Genomic DNA, 15,362 nt, shown 5'->3' with positions numbered 1-15,362 from the left:
ACCAAGGTATAAAGCAAAAATATCTAAATTGTGCATTTGTGCTACTAATCAATGTGCACAATGGATAATATTGATCATTGTCGATGAAAATTAAAGCTGTAAAGCATTACTAGTGTTGGAGCAGTGTCAAAATTCTCGTGAGCAAGGCAGACTGGCCAGTCAAAAGATAATTCCCTGTTCTTCATGTTGGGCGTTTCCTGTAGGGAAATAATGGGACCTCAAAGATAGAGTGATTTTTATTTTTTGTTGATTAAGCTGTAAAAGACTTGATTAAGCAATAAAACACTTTTCTGTTTAATATGAATTTATAGAAGGCAAGGGACTACAGATGAGGGACATGACTTAGGATTCAAAACATTGCAAATCTTTGGCAGGTTTTTTTTAGAGGAAAGGAAAAAAAAATCTCTTGAGACCTTTGTTTTCTAGGGAAGAATATTACAAAATCTGTAGTTACACAATATAGATTGGCGAATGAAATAGGAGATTAAGAATTCTGGCAGCTGACTTGAGCTGGCATATTATTATTTTTTATTTAATTATTATTTTTTTAACGTAATAAAGATACTTTTCTTCCTTAAAAACAAAAAATAAAAGGGGAGGGAGGGAAGTAACCCAATGAATTTCCTACCAGCATTTAAGTACTAGACATTTTAGATTAACTTATGTTTATTTTTTATGTTTTCTAGCTTCTAATTACGCAGGGCAGGGGAAAGCATTGAGAAGAGGCAATGATATTTGAAAATCAAAGGTGAAGAAAGTGATATCAAATTGTAGAACAGAGAGGAGTTTCAACAAAATATGTCAATAGAAAATTAGAGGCTTTTTGGGATGTTGTGCATAATAAATTTCCTCACAGTCTTGTGTTATCTCATTAACCAGGATGCTGGTTCTGTGTAATTTTATATAATTTTGTGTGACTTTGTTGACCTGTTTGGTATTCTGTCCTAAGACTAACTCTTGTTAACGCTTTCAGATGTTGAAAACACAAGGAAAATACATACAAAGTCTTTTCCTCTGTATAAAACAAGAATGAATATGGCAGTTCATACGGTTAGCCTTTCCAGGAAGCAAGTACTGTTACCTAGAAACTGTGCTCATCTTTCCTATGTAGTTATCAATTCAGGATCAGCACTCTGAACAGGCCTATAGGCCTGCTAACCCAGATTACCTGTAACTATAATTTACATCAGGTTTAAAGTAGTAAGAGGCACATATATTTTTTTTTTCCCACTTTTTACATAATTTCTTTTTGTGCTGGTTTGACTGAAAATGGGTTAATTTTCTTCATGCAGTTAGAAACCTTTCTTTTCATAGCTAACATGCTCATTATGTGGACTTAGTTTGAGAACAAGAGATAAAAACATTAACTCTGTGTTGGGATGTTAATTGCTCTCATCTGAGAGGCAAGGACATTCTGAGCACTCTGCCCAGAGGTGTGAGGCAGCGAGGAAGTGGGGGCAGAGATGTGGCAGAGCTTGACTGACATCCAGATTGATCAATAAGAGTATTCCATCTCATTAGCGTCATGCTAACTATTTAAGGGGAGTTGGGACCTTCCGGTTTGCTCTTCTTTCTCTTGCTTACTCTTGCAATCAAGCTGGGGGAGTTCAGTAGGGACATTTAGCTTGGCCTTTTGCCATCCTGTAGAGACCTCTAGGCTTTTCTGTCTTTTTCCTTTTCTCTTCTGCTGTCTCTCTGGGATGATCTTTGGAACCAGGTGTGGCTTGCTGGGACTGGCTGCTCAGTTGTGGACAGAGCTTGTGAGGAATTGCCTTGAATATATTTTATTTCTATTTAATATATATTTATTTACTAGTAGTGTATTAGTATTTTGTTATTTTATTAAACTGTTTATCTCAATCCAAGTTTCTCCCTTCTCTTTTGATTCTCTCCCCTGCTGGTGGGGTGGGGGAAGGAGTGAGTGAGCAGCTGTTGTGGCTGTATTGCTAGCTTGGGTTAAACCACAACACTTTTGGTAGATTGTGTTAATTTCTAAATTTTCCTTGCGACTTTAATCAAACTAAAATGGACCTTAACAGCTCCTGCCTGACTCAGAACTGCTCCTGAAGCACAGCTGCTGTACCATGAGTAAGACTACCTGTTCTTCATCTCAAATGTACATACAGAGGTGACGCTTAACAATTTATAAAACCAAACCCAAATAGTCAAGAATATCCAGGTTTGAACTTCAAGCAAAACGTACAATCTGTTAAACAGTACAGAATCTCCCCTGCAGAACTGGAGAAACATTTTTTCTGCTTCTAAATCCATATTGAACAAACCTTTATTCTTGCAGGTGATTTGTTTTGCTGTATGTGGAAACCACGTGCATGAGTGTTTCTGCATGTGTTCATTATTTCTCAAAAAGGTCAGGCAGGGCACATTGGTACCTATGGTTACTTTGCTATTTATTTGGCCATGGAAGGCTGATCAAATGATGCTGACATGAAATGACTGCTATCCATTGCTTAGTATTGTTGTGTTGTTGATTTGCCTCCTTATTGCCTTTTTTTTTTTGAGCAGAAGTAGTATTTTTTGTAGTTGCCAGCTGCTCTGTTGCCTCTCCCTCTCTTTTTGCTTGACTCACTGCATATATTCACATACATTCATGCTTGCATACAAATATATGTTGTACATATTTATAAACTGGTCAATGCATTGCACACAGCAGACATGAATTGGAATCATTGTCTGCAACAGCTTGCTAACTGGCTTCAGAATGGAATGGAAAAAAAAATTGAATAATCCATAACTGCTCTTAAAATATTCCTAATGGATCAGATCTATTAGCTAGAAATGCTGTCAATGAGCCATTAGCTATGTGAATGGCTTCTTTTTTTCTCATGTGATTAAATTCAGTTTGGCTGTTAGTGCATTCATTCCTTTATTCCCTCTCCAAATAGAAAAATCATTTACCATAGTCTCATAGTTGTACACAAGGGAGCACACAGAAAAGTCCAATGATTCATTCATCAGATTTCCAGATTTGAGTAAGCTGTGAGTTCGGTTGTCTTAGTATGCAGTATTTTTTCTGAATTACACAAACACTTGAATGAAGGAAATTAGAAGATTAAAAAAAAAAAAAAAAAAAAAAGGAGAAAAAGAACTAACCATCTTTCTTGATCTTATTTCCTTACTTAGTTGTCAGGGTTGAGCAACTCTGCCATTATTTTGAGAGATTTCATGTTATTTAATTCTCCTTTAGGGACAGCAAGAGTGATATGAAACCCAGTCTGAAATCTGTTTAAAAGAATTCTGGCTTCTGCCATGTGAGGATAAGACAGTGGTGTGAACATCACTCCCTTATTTTTAATCATACTTGAAAAGTCAGGCTGTTTGAACCAAAGCCAGCGACCTTCTTTACCTTTTTTAATCCCTGAAAATAACTCACATGCCCTCCTTTCCCTCTTCCATGACTGCTATCTCTTCTCTAATGCACATTCTTTTTAGAGACACTTGCTAAGAGTACAGACAACCTTTTCAGTTGAGAAATGGACACTAAACAAGATTTGCAATACCTGTTTGGTAATAAATGTTGCATTTTGCAGATAGGTGGAATGAAATTCAGTGGTCGGATGAGTTTCCTAAGGCTGTATGATGCAGAATTTGGTTATAGGAACAACAGCCTCGTGAACTTTAGTCCCTTATTTGACTCAAAATGTCTGTGTGCCTGTACATATAGTCAGGAACAGTATCAATGATATTTGTAGATGTTTTGTTTCAAAGTCTGCTGAAGGACCAACAGGAAAATTTGCATGGGCTGCCCCAGAGAAAAGGTACTTGCTGCCTCGATGAAATCTGAAAGGATGATATCTAGTCTTGGGATTATGGCAGTATCACCCAAATTTCTCTTTGTATCTAAAAGGTGTGTCCCCTCCTGGAGTCAGCTTTGAGATATGTCTAGTTTGTCATACATAAACATTTCCAAATCAGATAGAGCATGGTAATACAGAAGATTTATTGCTGTGTGTGTTTTATTATTTGATGCATGTGGATTCACTTTATTTGCTTTGTGTTTCATGTGTGAGTTATGCCACTTTGTCTTGTACTACAAAAGTGACAGAATCAAATGTATAGCAAGCAGGTTTCCATATGTCTTCGAAATGTACTCTGAGAGACTTAACTGCTAAATAAGGGGAGACCTCTCTGGTTGAAAAAAATATGGTAACTGTCTTGACTGTTTGATCTGTACATATAGAAGAAATACTTGATTCATGGAGATTTGTGCCTTGAAGTCTTACTGTGTTGCAGCTGATGTCTTGAGCATTGTTACCAGTCATTAGAAAGGTGTGACATATTAACAATGACAACCTGGTATGCTGCTGCTGTTTCACATTTCACAAACAGCTTATTTCCCTTACCTCCCAAAGTAACTGCCAGGGAGGCAAGCAACCTGGCTGAGCATTTCTCTTCTCTCTATAAACCTGGAAATTAAGTTATAGCTGGTAGACACATCTGTATGCATGTGTAAGGTTGTACTAGTTATACAAGTTGTTCTCGAAGATTTTTTTTTTTTTTTCAGTCACCAGAGGAAAAGACAAAGACATTGGCTATCTTCTTTTGCTCCCAAAGGATAGTTGGAATAATAGAAGAGTAATGGAAACCTTTGCATCTCCAATAAATGTTCATGCTGTTAATAATTTTTTTTTGAGCATTCTCCTGTACAGTATGGATTCCATTTTGTCTAGTCTTGCTATTTCTTGGGATGTTTTCCTGTGAGGGAATTCTAGCTTGTTACCTCATATTTAAAAGTGTTATTTAGGATGGCAATTCACTATCAAATTCTTGTCACATTATTGTCACTTGTAGAATGGTTTGAAGACATGTTTCTCAGAACAATGTTTCTTATTTGAATTTCTATTGTTTCTATGTTCTGTAAATCATTAATGACCTTCATCCAAAGAGTTTCCTTAAAAATAAGCCACTGACTCAGCTGATGCCTCCAGATTTCTCTCTTGTCCTGTATTCTTCATGTTCCTTCAAAAATATTGCTAGGTCATTCTGAAAAATCAAACAAGCCTTTTATATGATTTCCCCACTAGCCAGCTCCAGAGCTATAAGTCTGAGGAAAGGGGCTGGGAAGAAAACCAAAAGATCTCCCTGATAAGTAAGCACTCTTGCAAGAACTTGAAAACATGTAAAAGTAGGCAAAAGATTTAAAACATAGTACAGCTGATTGACAATGTCAGGGATATTCTTTTTGAGTGATTATGTGAGACCAAAGGATAGATAATAAATATTTTCCCCAGTATTAATCTGTGAGGAATATGCAAATAAGTAAAACTGGGGTTTTTTTAGTTTAATCAGTAGTATCATTCACCTATAAATCACTTGAAAAAACATGACAAAACCCAGCCACAAAAAAAAAAAAAAAAAAAAAAAGACATTCTATAAGACATTTTATTTACTAACCATAAACTGATTTACAGAACAGAGTGCCATGGTAGGCAAACTGTGAGAGAGATGAAGAAGTTGCACACTCAGGTAAGTTGACATTTGAATGTCAACACACTGGGTTAGAAAGAGACTATATTTTTGTCCTTTATTTGTGCTGCATCTTTGTTGCTCAACAGCTTCATTTTGCATCAGCAGATGGAAAAATGGATTAGGAACTAAGAAGAAAACACGCGTAAACTGATGACAACTTTTTTAGCGCTAGGCTTTTTTATTCAGAAATAGGATAATTTATGTAGACATTTTTCATGTTGAGGACAACAACTGATGTATTGAGTTTTGAGAACTAGGACAAACAGTTTCATAGAGACTTCGTGAGATTAACCCTTCTCAGTGGTTGAATCTTTGTATATTATTGTCACCATTAAACCGTTTAAATTATAACAACTGTGAAAGCTCTCAATCTCCAGTTACAATAGTCCATGAATTAAGGTACAACTTCTGTGACTGAAATTATATTTCCGTCCATTTAATTGGAATTGCATTTTTTCACATAATTAAAGTGATTAACACTGTGATGTGTGTTTCATAGAAAACTATCGTCGAGGTCAATGGGGAGTAATAGATCGGTGAGCAGAGCATCTACAATTATATTTCAAGAAACAGCTTTCCATAGAATTTTTCATTTAAAGAAAACAACTATCCAGAGGCTTCCATGTTGAACTTCAGATGAGAAAAATGTTCTTAAAACCTCAAGTATTTACAAAATATTAAGGCAAAAACCAAAATGGAATACTAGTTAATCAAGCAGTTTTTGAACTAATTCTTCTGTAGCTTCCTATAACATTCCTACATATTTTTAAATTTGAAATAAAATAGCAGCAGTTGAAATTCAGAAATTTGTTAAATTTAATACAGTTACAGCCTTCACTCAGTGTTCAAAATGCGTCCTTGCCATTTCAGCAGAAGTTCTTACTTTAGGTGTAGCTTTTACGTTTAATATGCTACTTTACTTTTGCTGTGCTCAGAAGGGGTTGTCAGATCTTCTGATAGCCATGATGAGCACCTGTTTTCTAGCACAGTTGCTTCTAGCCTGGTATTCTGTTGCATCCTTTGTTTAGTACACAGCAGGTTTGAGTTTCAACATTTGCGTAGGCTTCAACCTAAGCTATCTACCCTATTGTGTCATAGTATAGATATAACAGAATGTTACGCATCTATGTGTGCAGTCCTTTATAAGCTTTGACTCTGTGTTTTGAAAATATTTTAAAACATGACAGAAAAGCAGAATATGGGCAGGTGTGGATGTCTGGATTTCCAGCGCTTTGGACAGTGTGTTGATTTTAGCTTTTGAAATGGAAAATACTTCGGTCAAAAACAGAACCTATGATAAATACCAGCTCCCAACTTTGCTAAAAAGTCATATCATGTATCTATTGCTATATGAAGAGCTCACAACTGTTATGTTTTTTTATTATTTTATTTTAACTAAGGGGGAAAAAAAATCTGCATCAATGGGTGCTGAAACATTTGCCATTGTTGTTTTCTTTGACAGCTTTTTGGAAACTGCAGCCTATTTCTGTATGAAACCAAAAATGGGAGAGAAGGAGGTGTCCCCACATTCTTTCTTCAGCATTTGGCATGAATTCAGTTCTGATTTCAAAGACTTCTGGAAGAAGGAAAACAAACTTATTCTTCAAGAAAGGTACATTTGTTTGTTTGTTCAAAGGCTTTTCTCAGAGGATGTTATTGGGAGCAATCACACAGAAAGCAATCAGCCTCACTTCATTAGCACACAACCTATTGAAGTTTTCTCATTTTTTTAATAGACTTTTAAAAAATATGTAACCTTCATAATTTTCAAATGGGACATTAATATCAAACCTGAATGATATTTTTGGTAGAGCATGTAACTACTGTGCCACTCTGAATCCAAGAAATCGGAGACTTGTTTCAGGTCTGAAAGTTTATTACAGTTTTCTGATTAGCATATTTAGTGAAAACAAGGTATCAAGACATGACATATCATAAATATTTGTCCAATGAAGCTGGGAAAAAGGAAGGTAAGCGGGAAGACAGAAGGAAAAGTCAATTTGACCCCATGGTAAGAAAAGACTCAGACTGAACCATATTGCAAATCACAGCCCATGGACATGAGCACATGTGGTATATGTGGCATAAAGAAATGAAATAAAAATTTTGAAAAATTGCCCATACTGTCTGGTACATGTATTAGAAGAGCTATGAAGTTTGCTTTCATCTGCATGCAGATATTGCATTGTGGTCACCCTTTGTTTATGAAAATGCCAAGAATTAATCAGTTGTTTAAAAAGTAATACATGCCATACAAGAACAAATCAAACCAATACAAACATGAAAACTGCAGACACAGTTGTATAATCCTACATCTGTTAGCAACTTGAGTGACCTTGGTATACAGATAATGAAGGTACTTCCGAATCTTAACATTAACAGGATGGAAGCTATATGTTCATTAAGCGATTGATATAAGTCCGTGTTTAAGTAACTTGACAAGAACAAGCCTCTTTTTAAGAGTACTCACCCTATGCAATTGTCACAGATATCAGATTGCTGGCTTAGGAACTCATTGAAAACTCTTCTTAGGCAGCTATATGATCAGTGTCTTGTATACCATATATGTTCAGTGTGAGTGGATACATTTTGAAGCAGTCTCACAGGTAAGAAACATGGATTCTGCTCCTATTGCAGGAGTGTGGTGCAAATGTTATCACAGTACAGCAGCTCTCTGGGGATCTATTTCACTTTACTAACTGTCTGACTTGATTTTATGTAATTAAGTATATCTTTCTGGAATTGAGCTGACAGTTAAATGCTAAATTTGGTTTCCTTTACAGGGATTTAGCTGTCAACTTAATACAGGTTAATTTCACCTTGTATTTTTTATAGAATATGATTTAAGAAAAAAGTCCTTTCCTTTCCAAAATACTAAGCTATTTTTCTAAAATCAAACAAACAAAAACCCTCCAGAGGGTTCTTGCTGCAAAGTATTTTTCTTTAAAAGACATTAACTAAATAAGGAAAAAACCTCTTCCTCCTATTTTATTAATACATCTAAAGCTTAAGAGAACAGTGGTATTGTGATACATTTAATTCACTTCCAGTTCTATGTATGAGTATGCTAAGAAGAGAAAAAATGTGGCTGCTAGCTGCTCCCTTCTAGGACAAGGGTGTTTTTAGCCTCAAGGTGCAGGAAATGACAGGGAAGAAAAAGGACAGTGGGAAAAGAAACTGGAAGAATCATAGGGAAGCACAACAGAGAGACCCAAACCCAGACTCAGAATTTCCCAGGTAACTGCAGCCCAGGATGTCACTGAGGTTAAGACTGAAAATGATCCATCCTGGCAATCACAGATAGATTTTTGTTTTGAATTTTTAATTTTGACTCGTCTCATCAAGTTTAAATCTTCCTCTTCATAGATTTTGGTTGTTCAGCTGAGGCAGGGTTTAGACTTTGGAAACCTTTGATATCTTGATTTGTGCTTACCTCTCAGAAAACTTTGGCATGGTGCTGTTTCAGATCTGGCAAATTCAAGCTCTCTTCATTGCCTTTTAGGAATTAAAATACTTTGCCCAAATTAGCAGTAAGAGTAACGATTTTCTAAGTAAAATAAATTATTTTGCCCCAAATGAAGGATCTTCTTTGGTAAAACAGCTGTCTTAGCAAAACCTTTACATGGAAAATATTTTGCCTCCAGTCATAGTTCAACCTGGTATCTGAAGTTGCTCTTTAGACTTTTTTTTTTTTTATTTTACATTTCCACTTTTCTTAGTGAAAGACAAGATGCTATGATGTGAAGGTGTCTTGATATTGAAAAGTCAAAGGAGAAAAATCTTGATTGAAAACTAAGTGTTGCCCAAAGGTGTAAGAATGTACAATACAATGGTTTTCAAAATCTTAACCTAGATCGACCAAACTGTAGGTGACAGAAATCGGAAATCTGGGTATTGCCACCAAAATAGAAATATTTACTTCAAGAAACTAGATTTTACTCTTTAGTTCATGTTCTTGAAGGTTTTTTCTTCCAAAGTTGAGGAGCAGGCTACAACATTAATGGTCAAAGTATATTTCTGTAGTTTTTCATTGGCACCAAAGTGATGGATACAGTGAGACTTTTTTTGAAGTATTGCAGTGTGCCACCTGTGATGGATTATTTACCAGGTTGCTACCTCATGAAATGTATTTTAATTATTATCATTATTTATAAAATGTATAACTTTATTTCCTTTTCTTTTTTAGTTTGATCATCTTTCTTTCTCACACCTGGGTTGGTTTTGGGTTTTTTTTGCCTCTTCCTCCTCCACTTTAATTTAATACACTTTTATTCTGTGGCCAATGTTTTTAGAGTATTTTATATCCCAGTTTCCATATGGACTGTGTATGGAAAGGAATTACTTGTTAATAGAAAGTGTGCCTTATTTAGTCTCTGCAAATGTGAGTCACACTGTTTTACAATAATTTACCCAAAAGCTTTTCATAGATGGTATTTCCTAAGGTGGTACTACTTTTTGTTACTGATAGATTAAAAGTGTATGTTTTAAAGAAAGCAGTCAGCCAGTTCTTATTTTAAACACTTTTCACTTGGCATTTCAACTTGTATATTGGTTTGCCAAGCATTTATATGCAAAAGATAAACACTGAAGTGTCAGACTTCATATTTCCTTACCAGAAGATGAGAAAAAAAAATGAAGAGAAATGGGGCAAGGTTAAAAATGTATTAATTTTTCTGAAGTTTTTTACTACTTTCACTCAGTTCTCTCACTTGAAATAAAGCAGAACTGGAAAATACCAGCTGTAGAGAAGATTATGCATGATAAACTGTTAAATACAGTAGCAATTAAAAAAATGCACCTGAAAATTACAGTGAAAGCATAGGTCTGCCAAAAGGTTCTCTGAACAGTACTACTTTTTGTGGTCACACTGCACTCCAGGCTAACTGGGGCATTCCAATAGAGATTGTTACCTCGGTTATTCAGAAAGTTCTCAGATATAATTTGTGGAGGTTGAAATTTCTGATGCTATGTCTATCCTAAAGATGTATCCTTTTAACTGAAAAATGTCCAAGTAATACAACTTCTTTCTGATTAAGTAACTTAAAAAAAAAAAAAAGCACTAAAGTTGCATGTTTAAAGTTTTTAAATGTTGTAGGTAGTGTCCTTTCATTGTATATTAAATGTGTCACTGGCACGCTCTCCATGTGAACTTTGAAACCTCTTGAAAGCTATCAGCCAATATAGCTTGTGATCAGTAAGAAATTCAAGAAGAGCTTTCCCTAATTATTTTTCGGTGTTGTTTGGAAAAAAAAAAAAAAAAAAAAGATTTTGAACCTTGTGAACTTCCTTGTTCAACATGCTCATTATCTATATATGCATTTCAGTTGCTGAATGTGGTAAGATTTGTGTTGCTCTCTGAATACATATTGTCAGATAATGCACAGCTGCAGTGACAGATATGCAAAAGTCTCAACTTTTTAGAAAAGCTCTTAGAGGATCATGCCACAAATCTTCAAATGCTGTTTTTTTCTTCCGTAATGAGAGCAGGAGCCTCATACAAACTGACCTGTAAATATATTAACTCTTTACTCATGAATCTCTGCTTTTATTCAACAGCTGGTTTCTTTAAATTTCTGAGGTAGAGATGTTCAATTTTAAATGCACTATTCCAATCTAGCACTTCTGTGAGAGCAAGAATTATTTTTATTTTTCTTGACATCCAGCAAAGGCCTACACAACTGCTGCCCAGACTTTCCTAGTAACTAGGAAAAGATAATCTGTCCTAGACAGTTAAGCACCTGCTGGGTATGGCAATCAAATATGGAGCTGGAAAGTTCCTGGTAGCTAAAATACAATTATTAATCAGAAAAGCTTATATTAGCATGGACAGCAATGTTCCATCTGTAGGACTAGAACTTGAAGTTTTCTTTATCACCATGAAATACATCCTGGCTCATTACAGTAACAAAAACCAGTCAATCCTTTAAGTATTTTTAAGTTTAAAAGAAATGGGATCAAAGAAAAGTTCCATTGCTCTGAAAGTTTAATACCAGTATCATTAGGCCATAGATGTCTATTCAGATGTTACTGGAAATGGGTCAATGACAGGACAGAAATGTATTTGCAGGGCCTCAGTTCCACTTTCCGTTTTTCTGGGTGCAAGTGAGGCACTGGCACTCGTTTGTCCACTCCAGCTCTGGACATGTTTCCATTTCTTCAGATTGCTTGCTGTTCCAGAGGGCCTGTGCAACCTTGCAAAGATTTACCTAAAACAGGGGAAAGTTGTATTTCTAGACAGCAGAGTGGCGGTGAAGGGGCCAGGGCAAGAAATAAAAGGACAGATATCAGTGTCCTGTAAGTGTGTACATAAGGTATATATTGCTCATAAGCTCGTGTGGCCCTTGCCTTTATGTAAAGGCATGTCACTGAACAGAGACTCCCTGTGTCAGGGATGCCAACAGAGCACAGTTCATAAGCAGGATCAACATGATGGTAAAATTCTGTAAGTCCCAGATATCTTGCATAACACTAAGCTTAAGAATTTCTTTTGGCTGACTTTATTCAACCCTTTAACTCCCACGATAAATCTTTGACACATTAAAAATAATCTATAAACTCAAAACCATGCACTTGTGTCTCAAATGTAAAAGTTGCCCGTTCCCGTAAGAATAGCAGTTAAACTGGCACCTGGTGTGTCACACTGTGTATATCTAGATGAAAGGGAGATTCCTGGCCAGCATGTCTCCACAGCTCATTGATCTCCCTCTGCAGAAAGACTGGTATGTCTCCCTACAGACTTCTCGGCAGGATGATTTAAAACTTGCTGTTGAGCAATTTAAATCTGGCATTGGATATCTGTACGTTGCACAGTAAGGAGTGTACTGGTAAGCTGCCACTTCTGCTTGCAGAGTAGGGCATTAAATCCCATGGCATGAGCAACGTCCTCTTAGAGTAATTTAAAGGATATTTTGTTAACGCTTATAATAGGAACCAGTGAGTCAGACTTGAGAGTGAGAACTTGGGGGATGTGGGAATATGCATTTGCAAAGAAATGTGGAGATGGAGGTAAAGAGAAGATAAACGTAGATGGAGGGGCAGCATGAAAGGGAAAGGATGAAAATGTGGAGTATGTTTAGTGGGGTCACATTTTGCTTGGCATGCTGTTGTAATGCCTACTGAAAGCTGCAAGTGTTACATTAGTAAGTTTTTACAGGTAGATACATTTTCTGACTTGGGAGCTTTAATCTCAATGTCTTTATTGCTCTCTAATCAGCTGAGTTGCATGCTGGTATGCTTGGTTTTACAACTCGTGGTTATAGAAACATTTCAAAACAGAATGTACTTTATGTGACTTTGAACTGAGTAATTAAAAGGATCTTCAGTTTTTGAGAGAATTTCAAACTATTAACTTGAATAAAATAGCTTTCTGAACAGAACATACTGTTACAGGCATTGGAAAATCTACTTAAAAGAAGTCTAAACACACCAAAGATTCAGAAGCTGGGAACAGGCCTTTGAGGCCATGCCTCACAAAGAGACAGTTTGCTGTCCAGCTGAGAGAGATTGCTCAATATTTCAGTACTATTTTTTTTTTTTCTTTTCTTTTTCTTCCTTGTGCATCTTCAGCAATTAATCCTTTTTTTTCAATGAAAACACTAGAATTTTTTGATTGGGAGAGGAAAGCAGTAACTTTCATTTTTTGCATTGCCTTTGAGGGAGAAATTTGTGAAAAAATAAAAGCATTTGGACATAATTTTCTCAATCTGGTTCTTTGGTAGAAATTTTAAATACCTTAGTTTAACATTTTTAAGTAATACTGTGTTTTGTAAGGCAGGAACAAATATTTCCATATGCAACTGTAAAGCAGCTGGTGCATACAAATAGTAAACTTGAACAAAGTAAAGAATCCAGTAAAAAAATAATTTGAAATCTATGATTTTTCTTAATTTTTGTGACATGAGGCCAGATTTCAGAATGTGCCCACATGAACAGCAGAAGTGCATTTCAGCAGTCTCATCTTTATTTACCTGGTGATGGTGTTGTTTCATGCTGGCACGTCACGTTACATCCTGGTGTGTGTAGATAGGAGATAGATAGCAGTCATCTCATAATGAAGTTGCAGTCTGTTTTCATGGTTGTAATGTCAGGTTTGATGTGACAGGTACGATGTTAGTGAGATGGAATACCATGATTCCTACTATATAGTGATCTTTTCAGTTTTTTTAACCCTTTCCTGTTCCTTGAAAAAAGAATAACACTTGCCTATAATAAAAATCAGCCCAACATACTCAACAGATATTTGCATATCAGTGAAAAAAATTATATCACAAAAAAATATTTATACAGAATTATTGACAAGAGGTGTTACACTTTCTATGCTTGTGAAATGTTTTCGTTCTCAAAGTGATTACATTGGCATTTGAGGTGCAATAAGATGCAATATTTTCTAAATGAGCAGCATTTCTCCTTAACATGTTAGACCCTTAAAGTTTGAGACACTTGCAAAGACTTCAAATCCACTGTAACCCAGACTGATCCTGAACTACTGAAGATGTTAGATTCCTTGGTTACTGGGAGTTTGCCAAATGAGTGCATGGAGTTGGCATAATAATGACAACGTCCATTAAGTTTAAGCATATGTCTGTGTGCATGTTTTATGACATGAGTACAGGGAGCAGTCTAACATCAGTGGGTTTTTTTACATTTTTGGGAAGAGTCTCACTGTGTCTGCAGTCATTTTGAGTCATATAATTACATTTGAGTCATTACATTAGAACTTTTGAATATTTTTACCTGATGCAGCAAAGCTGGAGGCTTCTTATTTTCCCATCTCCTGCACTGGATATCTCTAGTTCTGTGGCTCTCCACCTGACTTTTTTTCTTTGCTTTTCAGTGATCTCTTCTATTTAGTCAATTCTCATCTTTGCTTCTACTGCTAATCTTGTAGCTATCAATTATCCAACATAGTAGCCCCAATATAGCAAAGGTAGCAACTCATCTGTGCAGGGTATGTCTCCATATCCTATTTAAGTCAACCTCCTTCTCCATGAAGTCTGTTCACCAAGACTTTTCTCATTCTTTTTTACACCTTGCATTTTTTCCTTTTTTTACCTCATCTGCTGCTTTAAAATGTTTTACAGCAAAGTTTCATATTCCCATTCACTTATGAGTTTTCTTTCTTTTGCTTGCTGATTATGTTACCAGTTTTACCTCACCTCCAGTCTTGTTCCATTCCCTTATCATTTCCTGTTGAATTTCCTAACCACATAGCCCAGAATGCAGCCAGCTTCTTTGAAAACAACCTGGCTTCAGTTCCAAGAAAAACAATGGAAGGTGATAACTATCTTTTCTTAGAGCGATCTAAATTTTTATGGGCAAAGTCTGTAGGAAAGTGATTTCCATCTTGCGTGAAAGTAGCAGGTATGGCCTGAAATACTGGGTACTTTGACAAGATGGCAGAAGTCAGGAAATGTATTTAAGTGGGCATATGAACATTTGCATTTCATTAGAATCATAGCCATCCTTAAAAGTTTTATTTTTTACATCATCATTTTCAAGATGAAATTTTCTTTAATGCTAAAGTTGTCATCTTATGTTTCAACACAATATACTTTTTTGTACTTATGGAAATCTGTGTATCTCTGCACAGATAAAAGCAGAACCCCTAGATCACCAATAATATGATTGCTAGATAGGACTGAGTGAAATGGAATACTTCTAAATTGAAATTATTTCAGAATATTTTGACGTGCATTGTGGAGTACAGTAAGACTGTGCAAATGGAGGGATCTTACTTTCATCCAGTTGGCCTCAACTTCAGTTGGCCTCGAAGCCTTATTTTAGGTCCATTTGACATGATCTACACTAAAGAAAATCTGAAATATATTCTCCAAAGTCTACTCTACACTGTTGACAGAGGAGAGATCTTGTTCAGG

The 15,362-nt window shown here is 35.9% G+C and overlaps 1 protein-coding gene across 2 annotated transcripts in view; it reads left to right on the top strand.

Annotated features, from left to right (window-relative positions):
* FMN2 (formin 2) overlaps positions 1 to 15,362 on the top strand; it is a 158,520-nt gene that overhangs the window by 133,014 nt on the left and 10,144 nt on the right. The window contains exons 16-17 of one of the 2 annotated variants that reach the window (XR_011738305.1): positions 5,430 to 5,484; positions 6,950 to 7,099. Coding sequence is in view for 1 of the 2 variants with exons in the window: in XM_065835906.2 (XP_065691978.2) it covers positions 6,950 to 7,099 (150 nt within the window). In the remaining variant the exon portion in view is untranslated. The remainder of the gene's footprint in view (positions 1 to 5,429; positions 5,485 to 6,949; positions 7,100 to 15,362) is intronic. The other variant, XM_065835906.2, reaches the window with a different exon arrangement.

This window comes from Patagioenas fasciata, chromosome 3, assembly GCF_037038585.1.
Source record: "Patagioenas fasciata isolate bPatFas1 chromosome 3, bPatFas1.hap1, whole genome shotgun sequence".
NCBI lineage: Eukaryota > Metazoa > Chordata > Aves > Columbiformes > Columbidae > Patagioenas > Patagioenas fasciata.
Note: the sequence above shows the minus strand (reverse complement) of the source record. Positions and strands in the feature narration are given on the sequence as shown.